At 47.8% G+C, this 15,029-nt stretch overlaps 1 protein-coding gene across 1 annotated transcript in view; it reads right to left on the bottom strand.

The window, feature by feature from the left end:
* PELI2 (pellino E3 ubiquitin protein ligase family member 2) overlaps positions 1-13,414 on the bottom strand; it is a 209,502-nt gene extending 196,088 nt beyond the window's left edge. The window contains exon 1 of the mRNA XM_082619461.1: positions 13,239-13,414. Within this exon, the coding sequence (XP_082475587.1) occupies positions 13,239-13,315 (77 nt within the window). The 5' untranslated portion in view covers positions 13,316-13,414. The remainder of the gene's footprint in view (positions 1-13,238) is intronic.
* Positions 13,415-15,029: the final 1,615 nt, after the last annotated feature.

The following is a 15,029-nucleotide window of genomic DNA, read 5'->3' as shown; positions in this document are numbered from 1 at the left end:
GGCATGGGTTCGAATCAGAGCTCAGCCACATAATATAGTCCAGCGATTCTGCGCGAGCTTCTCAACCCCACGCGTGGCTCAAGTTCCTCATCTATAACACGGTGAGGGATAGTACCCACCTCCCCCGGTCAGAACTTAAAGAGGTCGGACGCGAGCGGCTCTGCACAGGACCTGGTTAAGAGCAAGACACCGTCACCGCCACCCATGCGCCAGCCCTGGGTGCGCCTCCCCCAAAGAGAGAAAGAACCCAGCTGCTAAGCAGCAGCAGCCGAGCTGGAATTTCCTCATCCTTCCAGAAAAAAAAAAAAAAAAGATAAAAAGCTCCAATCCCAATGCTCCCTCTTGAAGGATGATTTCAAACTGCAGGCGTCTGACCAGGGACCTCCACTTCACTTCAAAAGGAGGGAAGGCAATGAGAACAAGGTAGACGTCGAGACGGGAGCCAGGAGCGAGCAGGCCAGTGATCAGAGACCCCGAAGAAACTGCCAACCTCGCAAGAATACGAGTCTACTCTGCCCTGCTCTCCGAGCAACCAGAGACACTGGCCTGTGGGCAGTGTGGTCCCGGGCCCACACTTCTGCCGCTGGTCCAGCTCAGCCAGAGACAGTCCAGACCCTGGGCTTCACTAACAGCCAGGAGGGGCACCCAGTATTCCTCCCTAAGGGCGAGTCACTGGATGATTTGCACACTCGGCTTCCTCGGAGCAGGGGGAGGAGGGCTGTGGGGCTGCAGGTCCTCTCTGCCCAGGGGACAATGCATGTGGGATGCCATCTATTGGGCATTTGGGGAAAGCGAGGCTCTAGAGGATAGCTGGCTGAGTGTGTAAAGGTTCTTTGATCCCTGACTGCCCTCCTGGGTGGGGTCTGACCCCAAAATACCCGTCGGCTCCAGCACAAGTTTCCAAAATATGCTACTGAGTGAACGAGTGATGGCTTTCTTCCCCCACGGCCATCTCTCCGGAGAGGGCTCTTCCCAGCACAAGCCACTGTCCCTTGGTGGGGAAGGGAGACAAAGGTAGGGGGAAATAAACTACGAAAGAGGAAACGCAGACCCATCTGGGGATTTCAAAGAAGATCCAACCTGTGGATCAGAAAGCTGAAATGTGCCTGCTATCTCCATATGGAAAAACTCCTCGAAATGCTGTCAAGGCTTCCCAATCCTGGCGGCCTATATCATTACAGGGTCCATGCTGCCTTCCCTTCCAAGTTTCATTACACTGGCCCTCCAACCCCGCAATTTCCAAACTCACTGATGTCTCTCAGCACCTCGGCTTCTACGCACACTGCTCTTTCCCTTGTGACCCTCAGCTAATTCCTACTCAGCCTTTCCATCTCAGCTTAAATGGGATCCTTCCCTCTGCACAAAAACAAGTTCCAACCCCTACAGTATACCCTCATAAAGCCCTGTACCTCATGGCAGCACCTGGCCAGCTTAATCTGCTTAAAGTCCCTCTTTCCTGATGGACGATAAGCTCCAGGAAGGCAGGGACCACTGTGTTATTACCCTCTGTATCCCCAGTGCCAGTAGATGCCAACCAGCTGATGACACTCCAACTTCATCTCCTTCCCCAAGCACTTCAGCCTCCAGCCAAATCCTTCAAAGTTCCTAAACCCCACACCTTTCCTACTACTGCTCTATAAAAATTCAGGCCACCTTTTAAAACTCTGCTCAAGGGCTGCCTTCTCCAGGATATTTTCCCAAGCTCCTAGCAATACACGTGCCTTTGACCTTCACCCTGGTGGAAAGACTCAGGCTTCACAGCAATACAAACCTACCTTTCAATCAGGCCCTGCCACTGACAAGATGAGTTACCTGAACTGAGGCCTCATGTCCCAAATAATGAAATCTAACTCCTGGGACTGATTAAGAAAAAACAAAAGAACCTGGCACGCAGTGCACCTGAAATAACGGCACCCTCCATCCACCCCTCCTCAACACCATGTATGATTTGTTGCTTAGTTATTTGTCTTGCCCTTAGATGTAGGCCCCTGGAGGGCATTTCCTTAAGTGGGTTCCTAAATGTGAGATCATCGGCATCACCAAAACAGCAACCATAACAGCAATCACCTCACACGTACTGAGTGGTTTAAAGTTTACTGCATATGTTTAGATACTGACTAATTTCTAGTATGTACAGTGAATCCCACATTTAATTAAATATGACCATACAGAATACATGTGCAGTAACATATATCTACCTATATATTTGGTATCCCAAAGATTCTAGTGTAGTTTTAAGCTTTAAAATCTCCAAAATTATAAAAGCTACAAACTTACAAAATACACCATTTGGGAGTGTATTTAAGTTTCTTTTACACTTAGTTTACAAATTTTGAATGCAAAAGTTTTCATTTAACATGTTTCAGTCCTTCTGATTAAAAACGTCAAATGTTAAAACTTCCCAAACAGAATGTGGGGAATTTGAAGACATTCCATTCACTTCAGCTACTACAGGAATCCTTTTTTCGGCACGGTGCTCAGTTTGAAGGCAGCCGCTGGCAGAATCTACACCTGTAGTTCTTTCTCTGCACCCCGAGGACCATGCACGTGGCTGGCAGCTCGGCTGTTGTCACAACTGTCTCCTTCTGGAAGGAAAACACTGGCCCAGCCCAGCCTTCACCACGCCAGAGCCACCTTCTGCCTTTGCTTGCTTCCTACCCAGCACATAACTTGGCTCCATGGGGTAAATGAGACCTGGGAAGTATTTCAGGAACTGTACCTCCTTCCTACCGCCGACAGTCACAGACAGGTACAACCCACACGAATGAGCTCTTCATCGCCCTGTACTTGCACGATGCTAGTATAGATGACCTCCCCTCCTCAAACCTCTGTTAGTACTATTATTTCACGTTGGGTGGCCTTTAAAAGGCTGAAAATCAGCATCATGCACTAGCTGTCCTGGCTTAAAGCTGCTTATGCTCCAGTCTTCCAGAAGCATGGTTCTCAGCTCAGCCGGGCCATTCTTCAACTGCCTGCTCTCAATGAATTTCAGGAGGTAATACTGATTATGGAGATTAATGAACGCAAAGAGATCATAGATGACTTATACATGATAAGGTTATTCCACAACTGCTTTTGTTAGCTAAGGTTTTCAGGCCATACGGTACTTCATGTTTGGAATAACTCATCTAAAAGGCTGAAATTGTGCTTATTAAAATAATCAATAACCTGAAAGAAACAAAAACTCAGTGAACTATTTCCTCTTAGTCTGTCAGATCTGACAACTGAACCACATGCAAATGTAATACTGTGGTGTTTCAGTTGTCTACTGCTGTGTAACAAACCACCCCCAAACATAATGGCTTCAAAGGACAACTGGCACTCAGAATTCGTTAATTCAGCAGAACTAGAAGGAAAGGGCTCACCTCTGCTCCATGCAGTGTGGCCTAGGGCAGCTTGATGGACCAAGAAGCCACCATGGCTTCACTCACAGGCCAGCTGCCTCAGCTGGGTGGCTGGAATGGCTGGGGGATGACCAGGCCTCCTCTCCTTTTGTAATCTCTCACCCACCAGGGCCACCCTCTCCAGCAGGGTAGTCAGACGTCTTTATACGGCACCTGCCTTCTAAGAAGATGTTGAGGACTGAATTTATATGTTGAAGTCCTAGCCCTCAGTACACTTCAGAATGTGAATGTATTTGGAGACAGGGTCTTGAAAGAGGTAGTTAAGGTTAAATTAGGTCACATGGGTGGGCCCTAATCCAATGATTGGTGTCCTTATAAGAAAAGGAAGGACCACCAGGGATGGGCACCCACACAGAAAAAGCCACTTGAGGACACAGAGAGAGACAGCCATCTACAAGCCAAGGAGAGAGGCCTCAGGAGAAACCCAACATGCCAACACCTTGATCTTGGGCTTCCAGCCTCCAAAACTATGAGAAAATAAGTTTCTGTTGTTTAAGCCACCTAGCCTGTGGTATTTTGTCATGGCAGCCCCAGCAGACTAATATAGAGAACAAAAACAGAAGCTACAACACCCCTTAAGGCAACATCCAAAAGTCACAGACCTCTGTCACAAAGACTGGTCAAAGCAAATCAGAAAACTAGCTCAGATGCAAGGGGAAGGGATTCACCTCCTGAGAGAGGTCCAGCACGCTGGCTGTATTTGAAGATGACAGAGGAAGAATGTGGGACTAAGTTAAAACCCTAAATTCTCTTATCTGATCTCCAACTGGCTGCAAATCCTGTTGGGAAAGTTGGGTAATGTCCACCTCAATACATGGCCTTTAGATAGAACTCTCTCACTGAATGGTTTACAAAGTCAAACAACTGAATGCTTATTATGTGAAAATAGTTCAAGAATGTGAAAATAGTTCTCAAGCAGTTTATGTTGAGAAGCATAAACTGCTGACACGCAGAGTACAGTTATCTGTTTGCTCCAATAGCTCTCCTGCATACCCTATACAAATAGCCATAGAGCAAAACTACAGACTCCATTCTGAATTCTACCGAAGAGCATGTAAAAACAAAAGCGCCCAAACCCTAATGCAGTCTCAAGTACCACAGCAAGGACCCAGTCTGTGAGTTTCTGGGATCCGGCAAGAAGCACACTTCTTTGTGTTTGTGGTCCTTGTGCAAAAAGGGCCTTTCCTCAAGGTCATCGATTCATCAATCGAGCGCTCCAGAAAACCCTCACTGCTCACCCATCACAAGTTCTGATTATAATTAGAGCGCTCCACAACTGTGTAGCAGGAAGCACGAGAAGGCCAGGTATGGACCGGAAAGGAGGAGGGGCCTCGGGGGCTCCTCGAAGGGACTTGGTAATAGTAAACAGCCGTTTCATACCCACAGCCTGGAAGCCAAACACACAACTGCCTGCTTTGGTTGGATTCTGCTAAACCAGTACTAATTAGAATGGGAGCACGGAGCTTGAAATAATGATTCTTATCCTAAACACAGAGCAGGAGAAGCAGGGTACGAACGGAGTTAAGTGTTTGCGAGTGAGAAGCATTACGTGGATGGCTGGAAATAAAACCTCCATCGAAAATGACTTGCAGTAGTCTTAAACCTGCTGCTGAAAATACCCCTAATGCATATTTATTAGGTCTGTCATCCAAGAGGCTTGTACCCCCCAGCCGTGTTAGTCATTAGTAGGCACTAATGACCGCGGCCTTCCAGCACCACCCTAGCGCACTGCGACGCGGCTCCGAGCAGCTGGTGGAATGGGAACAGATGGCCTGCTTCCCTTCAAGGCAGAGCTTTCTGCAGGTGACAAAATGACTGTTAGGTGACTGACAAAAAGAAAAACAAAAGTTGAAACAGGAATATCTGATGTCAGTAAAGTACATGTTTAGTATCGCAGGGAGCCTTTAACTTGGGCCCTTAAGGTTGGGAGGACTGTTTACAAAACTGCACCTGTGCTACAGAACCAGAATCTGCGTTCCTTCCAAATCGAGAAACAGTCACCGAGCCCCAGAGACACCTCTGAGCTGAGCAGGGCGCTGCAGTGTGCCAGGGAAACCCAACCTCCTATGCACCTGAAAAGGCGTACCTCGCACTCCAAGGGGGGTAGAAGTCACCCCTTGTCCTCAAAGGGTAAACTCTTCTTAGAGGGACGAGCAGATCTTCTCAATGAGCTCTAGTGGAATGCAATTACCACCCTGGGCACGTGGCGAGCAGCGCAGCGGACTGAACCTTGCGTGTGTCTAGGGACGTTAAAAGTATGTCCTTCTGCTTGTTTGCACTTCTATTTTCCCTTTGGTAAGTGGTTTACATACTTTGCCTCCTTAACTAATAGAATACTCGGAATCCTTTGGCCGTAAGAGTGAAACCCACTCAGGGTGGCTTAAACCGGAAAAAAGTAAATAAAACTGAAAAAGATGGGGGGCTCTCAGAGGATACAGGGTTACTTTCTCAGAAAAGTTTCCCGACTTTCCTGTCTACAAGGGCCCCCACTACCTTATCCCCAGCACTTGACCTGGCTAGCCCCCCCCACCCCCACAACAAGCACTCTCTTCCCCTTATCCTGCTTCATCTTCCTCCTGACACTCTCTGAAATTAAATGCTGCATCTACCTGCATGCTGACTCATTTGCACCACCCATCTCTCCCACTCACAGGTGAGCTCCCTGCAGGCGGGGCTGTCTGTCTCACTCCTACTGTATGCAGCCCAGTGTCTGGGGCAGTGCTGGTCCTCAGTCAGTATTTTTGAGTCACTGAATGAGTGGCTGGTCACTTGCAACCATGGACAGTGGGTGCAACTGGATCTCATGAGGGACAGGAACCAGAAACTGGAACCCAGACAGCAGCTGACTCCCAATACGCCCCGGTCCCTCTCTGCCTGGGCTTCTCCTTCCACCCGCGCTGCTGCAGCCCTCTTTGCAGAAGTGCTTTCTCCACTCCAAGTTTCAGAGCTGAAAATCCAGCTACAGTCTCCCAAGCCTTTAGGATAAAGTCCCGAATCCTGCTGGAACTGCCCTCCCACCCTCATCTCTCACATTATCTATTCCAACCACTCTCTTCTAGTCATTCGGGGCTTTTCTCCATTCCTCAAAGGAGCATGTGTGCTCACCTCTGGGTCTTAGAATACTCCTCCTCCTAGAGCAATCTTTCCCTCTACCTCCACCTGGCTAACCCCTTCTCATCCTGCCACATGGTTAGGTGACCCTGTTAATGCGCCGCCCATCACAGCTTATACTCTAAACTGCTTTCTATGCAGGATCCACAGCGGCAGAGATGATACCTGTCTTGTTCACCACTACATCCCTTAGTGCCAAGGACAGCATCCGACACGTAGCAGATGCTCAAATATTTGTAGAATAAATAAATGAACTGTGTATTTGTACTAGCTGTTCCCTAAAGGGCTGTGACAAGAATAAGACAGCAATTCACGTGTCTGCCTTGTCTTGCTGTATCCCCCATGCCTGGAAGAGCACAATCCCAATAAATATTTGTTGAATGAATAAATTCCTGGCTTGCCTGATGTAACTCCACCCCTTTCTCTCCCACTTGGGAAAACACAGCAGATGCGAGTGGGTAAAATCACGTTATTAACCGGACATTTTGGAATCATTTGAAAGATCCACGCTTTATTACGTGTCATAAATTACCGGCCTTGCACCTCAAAACTGATCATCACATATTAAGGTGGCTGAGAACAGCTGATTTAGACAAAGCTAACAAGTATGAAGCACTTTCTGCTCTCGTTATTTTTATTTTCCAGAAGATAAAAGTGACAGTAAGCTCAATAAGAACTATTAACAGAATCATTCTTACCCTCGACTGACTTTCTTCTTATAGATTCTGCTCACCCCAGGGGAAACCCTTAGTTAAATCAAAAGATGTCAGAAATTCCTTTTCGGTTATTTTTCTCCCATACCAAGGAGCTCCATCAAGAGCTACCGTCTCCATTCCAAAGACAATCTACGGCCCCACCTTGCTGATCCCCACACGACAGACAGAAACCCACTGCCTCAATGTGACAATGTGACTGGTCTCCCTCAAATACAGCAACTGGCATGTTTTTGGTTTTTTGGTCTTTTCTGTGTACATGTTTTATCCTTTTGATAAAATATGTTTTGGTAAAGGTGCTGGAACCTGTATCAACCTGGTTTTACTTTTGTTTACCTAAAGCATCCCCAAATATTGATCATATGATGAAATACAACTGAAAACGAAAAGTCCTAATGAAGGTTTCAGGCTTGGTGTGTTAAAGAGAGAAACAAATAAATCTGAGAGAGCCAGACAAGAAACCACACAGACAGCCACATACTCCAAACAAGGCTAAAGTTAGTAAAGGAAAATATAGCAACCCAAAGCCAGTCACATCATGACCCTTAATAGCCTACAGAAGTAGACACTCCATCCACACAAACAGAGCTGAGCTCTACAGATCACCCTACACGCTGAGTGACAGCAAAGATTTTGTTTTGCTTTCTTTTTTTTTAAGTTCAAAGACCTTTTAGTCTATAAAGGACACTAGTGTTTGATGTCTGGGCCCAATTTAGAGAGGACGATGAGAAAAGGAAAAGTGTTAGGATGTATTTTAAGGTTTCTTATTACTACCAAGGGGAGGGGTCAAGGCAAAATGCCAAGGTTAAGACAAAAATGGGCATCTAGAAATCAGAGCTGCTTGTTTCAAAAAATAAAGACCATAAACTCTTCCAGCAACAGTCCTCTTTGTCTTACCTGATAAAATGCTACACAATCCAAAGGGAAATAGGCACGTACCCCTGGCCTTTAGCCGTTTGTAGATCTTGGTCAGTTTCAATTACAATATTTTTGAGTCATATCTGTAGAAATTTTTAATCCTTTTTTGCGCGAAGGATCCTTTTGGCAGTCTGGTAAAGTATACTGAGCCCTTTTCAGAAAAAATATTTTTTAATAAATTTATTTATTTATTTTTGGCTGCGTCGGATCCTCATTGCTGCGCATGGGCTTTCTCTAGCTGCGACGAGCGGGGGCTGCTCTTCGTTGCGGTGCGCAGGCTTCTCATTGTGGTGGCTTCTCTTGTTGAGGAGCACGGGCTCTAGGCATGTGGGCTTCAGTAGTTGTGGCTCATGAGCTCAGTTGTTGTGGCTCGCGGGCTCTAGAGCACAGGCTCAGTAGTTGTGGCGCACGGGCTTAGTTGCTCCGCGGCATGTGGGATCTTCCCGGACCAGGGCTCGAACCAGTGTCTCCTGCATTGGCAGGAGGATTCTTAACCACCGTGCCACCAGGGAAGTCCAGAAAAATATTTTTAAATGCATAAAATACAATACAAAGGATTAAAAATAGAATCAATTATACTTGGTTCTCAAGATAGTTTTAAGTTGTGATACAATAATATATGTACTTCTGGATTAATGTATTAACAAATCTAGCAGCAGGTCTATCTGTTGCCTATACACATAATGGAGTGAAATGCTAAATCTCAGTTTGAATACAGTAAAAATAAAGATGATTTTTCCCCATCTAAATTCAAGGGCTCCCTGGATTCCATCTGTGGACCCTAGGTTAAAAACCTTTGGATGAGAGAGCCAATAAAAATACATTTTGCGAATCATCAAATGAAAAAGAAAGTCTTGCAAAATGCATTATCCATTCAACTGTGAGGTGAGGGGAACTAAGAATAAGCAATATTTTTCCAGAAACCATGATGGGCCATTAGTCAGCAAGAGAGCTGCATGCTTTAAATTGAATCCAGAAAGAGATTCAGCTCCCCTCATGCAAATTACAAGAAAAATTGAAGCTTTGAGGAACTGACTGGACTCTGCTAACAGCACTGCTGGACTCTGCCCTGAAGTGGGGAAACAGTGACCCGGCAGTGTAGTGATCCAGCTCAACTAGGAACATGAACAAATCCCCTTCCTTCCGGAAGCCTCAGTTGCTTCATCAGTAAAATTAAAGAGCTGAACATGTACCATGACGTCTTAGGGCCCTTTCAGTTCTAAAATTTCAGCATCAGATTATCTCTTCCTTATGTTGATTACTTCAGCCCACTGAGCTTAATTTCAAAACATCACTGCTGGGGCTTCCCTGGTGGCGCAGTGGTTGAGAATCTGCCTGCCAGTGCAGGGGACACGGGTTCGAGCCCTGGTCTGGGAAGATCCCACATGCCGCAGAGCGACTGGGCCCATGAGCCACAATTACCGAGCCTGCGCGTCTGGAGCCTGTGCTCCGCAACAAGAGAGGCCCGCGCACCGCGATGAAGAGTGGCCCCCACTTGCCACAACTAGAGAAAGCCCTCGCACAGAAATGAAGACCCAGCACAGCCATAAGTAAATAAATAAAATAAAAGAGCATCCTCTGCTTTAGGAAAAAAAAAAAAAAAACATCACTGCCTTCCTTAAACCTGGAACAGAAAGTTTTACCAAATTTTGAACACCCCCATGTACAACCTAACACCAATGTACCAAAATATACGTATACCATTACAACTTTAAAAAATGCCTGTTTTGCACATCTCTACTTCCAAAAAAGTAATCACAGCATCAATCTTTTCTGCTATTAAAACACAGTTCCCATTCGAATTCTAACACCTTCACCTTAAGAATATACAAAATCAACACATGCTGGGCTACCTAGACTATGTTAACTATATGTTTTCAACATTTCAGCCAATGAACAATATGACAGGGTATAAACCAGAAAGGTCCTTGACAACTACCTAATCCAATCATATTTCATTATTTCTAAAGAAACAGAGAGAGGGTAAGGGACTAAGCCACTATCACAAAGCCAGTGGGCTAGAAAGGAATTCAATCCAGGTCTCCTGACTGCTGGTTCATCCTCCCCTCACGAACTATACCGAACTGCCTCTCAAATCCTGACACACTTCCCCAACTTTAACATTTTAGCCAGGTTTAAAATTAACAGCAAAAAAAGACCTGACAGGTAGACCAGTCCCTTTCTCTACCTTCCATTACATAATGGACACGACAAAGAGTTGTGGCTACGATGCATTCACTGGTTGAAATCATGAAATAATGAAATTCTACCAATCTGCCAAGAAAATGACGAGCCTACTAAAATCCTAACTAGCTGGCAACTCTCTTAATATTGTGTAAAGCACGAAAAGACGCAGAAGCATCTATATATGGATATAGACATATACATATATAGCTCCTCAGTCTGCTCTCCAGGACCTCTTAGCAACATTTTACTATGAAATTTAGAAGCGAACAAAAAGGGCTACCACACAACAGTTTTTTAATTTTTAAATGAAAAACGCACTGTATTTTACAAGCAAAAAGCTTCTATCAATATCAATATTGGGCATTTTTAGATCTCAAGGTTAATTTTATCAATGAGAAAATCTACTAGAATTCTCTGTCATTATTTATGTTCTAGATGATCAGACATGCAAATCTGATAATAATTTTTATTTGATCGTTACTGCTGTTTTAAGAGGGAGAGCCCTGTCTCAAGTCCTAAGGGTAGGATAATGATTAATGAGGGTCTCTTTAAAGTCTACCTACCTTTTCACCATTTCCCCCGCATTCTTCAAATGTGTTCAATATCGCTAGAGTCAGAAAACCACTCTCAAAAACAGAAAAAGGCCACAATTCTTCTGAAGTATTCAAAAACCAGACGAGCATCTTCTCAGAACCTGGTCTCAACTCACCTTTCACTTCCTCAGAGAGACCTTCCCTGACCTCCCAGCTAAAGAAGCAAGACCTGCCTACAACAGACATTTCCCAAGCTAACCCACTTCTGCTGAGAACTTGGCAGCACCCAAAATTGCCATTTACTATTCCTTTGTTTACATGTTTCCTCCTGTTTACACCTGCCACTCCACACTAAAATGAAACCTCCTTGTTCACTGCTGGAGCCGGTATACCTAAACAGTGCTGGCACATAGTGGGTGCACAAATAACTGCTGAGTGGCCCTAAGTATTGATGTAAGTGCCAACTCTGTCATATGAAGTGTCTCCTGGAAAAGCATTCTTAAAGGACAGAGCACATGCAATTGGCAACGCATTTACATAGCCTACTTTAGAGTAAGCCTGTGATACTAGGACAATCCAGGGTATAAATCCCTTTCAGGGCTTTGGAATGCCCAGCACTTCCAGCTGTGAACACAAAACCCTCTCCAGGCCCATTCACACACTGCTTTCATGAAACATCTCAACAACGATTTCCTCAAAAGGAAATAATGAAATAAAGTTAATCTAAGTTAATCTTTCGTGTCAGGTTCACAATGTTAAACATACTTTGAAGCCAGCCACACAAACAAAACCAAACTGCACAAAATTAGGCTGGGCTGAGATTACATAAAACAAGCTAAACTCTGGCTTTTTTCCTCCCATTCCTCTCTCCTTCCAGTGATTCCTGATACCTGTCTTTTAAGTGCAATTAGATGCAGGTGAGAAAAATGCTTAACTGCAAACAGCTTCTAAATAGGTAATGAGATTTCCAATGATATTCCACCTAATACTGTAGCAACAAGGTAAGGAGGACTGGACAACTTAGAGCTGAGCTGTGTCTGGAAGCTCCTCTTAAAAATTCTTCTTTTTAAAATTATGTTTAAGTCGGCACTTACTTCAAGGTATTCAGTTATCAAAACACATTTTTCAGAGTGCCCTGAGGTTTTCCATACCCATGACTCTCCGCATGTGTGCTAAGCCTACCTTTCAGCACCCATAATGTTAAGAATACAGGTCTTTCAAGAGAGAAGGACAAAAGCGCGGGTTCTCAGGAGTGACAGATCCAAAGGGAAAAATAATCCTTTCTCTTCCAATACTAAACCCAAGTTGCTCCTTCTCCGGAGTTTCCCCGCACTTTCCCCTCCCCACTCCGCTCCCCTTTCACTGCCCACTTTACCCTGCTTAATCCCGGCGAAGCCTTTCTCCTGGCTTATTAAGGGTAAACAATAGAAATGTCACAAGGAAACTCAGGAAGTAGATGAAGTCTCTAATTGCTGCCGTTTAACGACTATAGATAATTACTATCTTCAAAATGTGGTTTTCACAAGCGGAGAGGGAGTCGAGGCGGGTGAGGCTGGCGAGCTCCCCGCCGCTGGAGGACATCTGCGAGGCCGAATCCCAGGACCGAGGGACGAAGGGGATGCGGCCCCGTGCCCGGGAGCCCGGGGTGGGGGACAGCGGCGTTCCTGCCCACTCCGGGACACTCACGGCCGAGTCACAGACAGTTCAGTGCCCTCGGGCTGCGGCTGCCCGTGGCGGTCACCATAACAATATGTAAAGCGCTGCCCGCGGACGCCCCCCGCGCGGATCCCACTGCCCGCCGCGGCCGAGCCGGCGGTGCCGCGCCTGGAGTTCCGGGCCCCGGGCTCACAGCAAGCGGGGTCAGAGGGCCCCCGGGGGCCTCTCAGCTTCGCCAAGGTGGTGGTGGGGGGGGTGTCCTCGGACACCGCGTGGTGCCTGCGACGGCGATGCCTCAGCCCTGGCTGAGGCCCCGCTACCCGGCCCGGGGCGCGCAGAGAAGTCGAGCCCCTATCCCTGCGGTACCGCCGACGACTTGGTCCCCGAACGCTGAGCCCCGCGGGGCGCGGGGTCGCCCCAGTCCCAGCCGCCGCCGCCGCCCCGGGCTGACCGCGATCCGCCACCTCCTTCGCCACCGTCCTCGGCGCGGATAGCGCAACCCAGTGCCCGCCGCAGCGCCCCGCGCGCGCCTCCCCTCCCGCGCCGTCCCAGCCCTCCGAGCGGCTCGCGCCGGCCCAAGCGCCCGGGCGATCCCCACAGAGCCCCCGAGCCACCCCGCTGGCCCTGCTCGGGGATGCGGGCGCGCTGCTGCCACCCAGCCTGGAGCGCTCGCCGCCCGCCCCCAAGTTCCCCGGGTCGGGGACCCCCGGACTCACCCCAGAACCACCAGCTCCCCGTATTTCACCGGCTCCTTGTTGAGGGCGCAGTGCTCCTCCTGGCCGGGGGAAAACATGGAGCCCTGCTCGGCCGCCGCCGTCGCCTCCGCCGCGACCCCCGCCGAGTCCGCGCCGCCGCTACAATCCCATCCCGAGAAGGGAGTGAGCGCGCCAGGAAAGGGCACGGCGGCGAAGGGTGCGCGGGGCGGCCAATCCCGCGGCTGCTCCGTCGTGGCTGCGCGGCTGCCCTGCCGGGCTCTCCGGAGCTCCGCGAAGCGCGGCTGCCCCGAGCCGGACTCGGCAACAAATGGAACCAGGCAGCAGGGGGACCTACCAGCGCCGAGCGCCTGAGCCGCAGCCGCCACCGAAGCCCCGCGGGAGGGAGGAAGGGAAAGAGCGAGAAAGCTAGGGAGGGGCGGGGGCAGTGGGCGGGGGAGGGGCGGGGGGGCGGGGGCCGGACCGCTGAGCCGCCCCGCGGGCGCGCGGGCAGGTGGGAGCCGCCCGGCCCTCCGCGAGAAGCCCGCAGCCCCCCCTGCCCACCCGGCGCCCCCTCCCCCGGCGCGTGGGGCCGCCCACGTCCCCTCCCCGCCCCGCTCGGGCCCCGCGGTGGATCGCCCGGGTGTTATGTAAACATAGAGTAAAAGGGAAAAGAAGTTCTTAAAGGAGCAGCTCTATTTTTTTTTTTCTCGCTTCCTTTCCCAAACTTAACAGCCCGGGGTCCTCAGCCCTGGTCGCCGAGTTCTCCAGCGGCTGAAGGCTGCGCAGGATCCCGGAAGCACAGCGGTCAAGGTTCCCAAGCCTAGCCTAGTTTCCCCAGGTTAGTTGGCTGTAAATAAAGAACTTGCTCTCGGGGTATGAGAGCACTTGCTTTCCCGGTGTCACTGGGTCTCGGCACACATCCGGAGGTGTCGCACAAGCGCACCTGGGTGCCTCCTCTTCCAAAACCAAGTCCTTAAGAGCTTGAAGACGTCTAGAAATTTGGAGGGGCTCCCCAACTGGCACTGGATTAGAGAGAGTCTTGAAAGCACTTGGAGCACACTGCCATGGTGCAGGATGTAACAACCCGGTTTGTCGTCAGCAGAGCTCCACATGGTTCCAAAAAAATGTTTTGTTGTTGTTGGGGGGTTTTTTGTTTTGTTTTTTTTAATCCATACCCTGTCCGCTTTCCCATACCTTCTCTCAATCCCCTAAAGAATTTAAGAGGAAATTATTTGGGTAAACTTTTTAGTGGATATAAAAGTTCCTTTATTATCATAATTTAGGCAATGCATTGTTTGCTTTTTATGCTTTTCTAAATAGTTACTACTATGGCTTTAAAATATTTTAGAGTATAACAGCTTTACTGACTGCTGTTTCTCATCATACAGGATTTTATTGTTTTCCCATTTATTAAGCACTCATACTGGAAACTCTGCATATTATTGTCAGTCACTGCCTCTCAAGACTGTTAAATAATTTTCAAAGAAATAAATACTGTAAAGCCACCCTATGTATAAACACTGAGTGGTTGGCTATGACCCTAAGTAAAGAGCTAGGAAAAAGAAATAATTGCATCAGTAACCTTCCATTGCACCATTTAGCACCCTTTGTCTAACATTCTCTGACAGGTTATTACTATAGTGACAAGATGCTGCAGGAAATTTTACTTCAGTTAGTAACAAATGTGTTTTTAATTGGGGCTTTAGAAATAAATTATTTCAAAGTAACTAAAGCCACACCATTGGTCAGTCAAACACACAAACAATTTTTAAACAACTTACTTCACCTAAGTATAAAAATTCTATACTTCAT

Source organism: Mesoplodon mirus (genome assembly GCF_964341445.2).
Source record: "Mesoplodon mirus genome assembly, chromosome: 4".
Classification (NCBI taxonomy): Eukaryota; Metazoa; Chordata; class Mammalia; order Artiodactyla; family Ziphiidae; genus Mesoplodon; species Mesoplodon mirus.
This window is presented reverse-complemented; position numbering and strand designations above follow the sequence as displayed.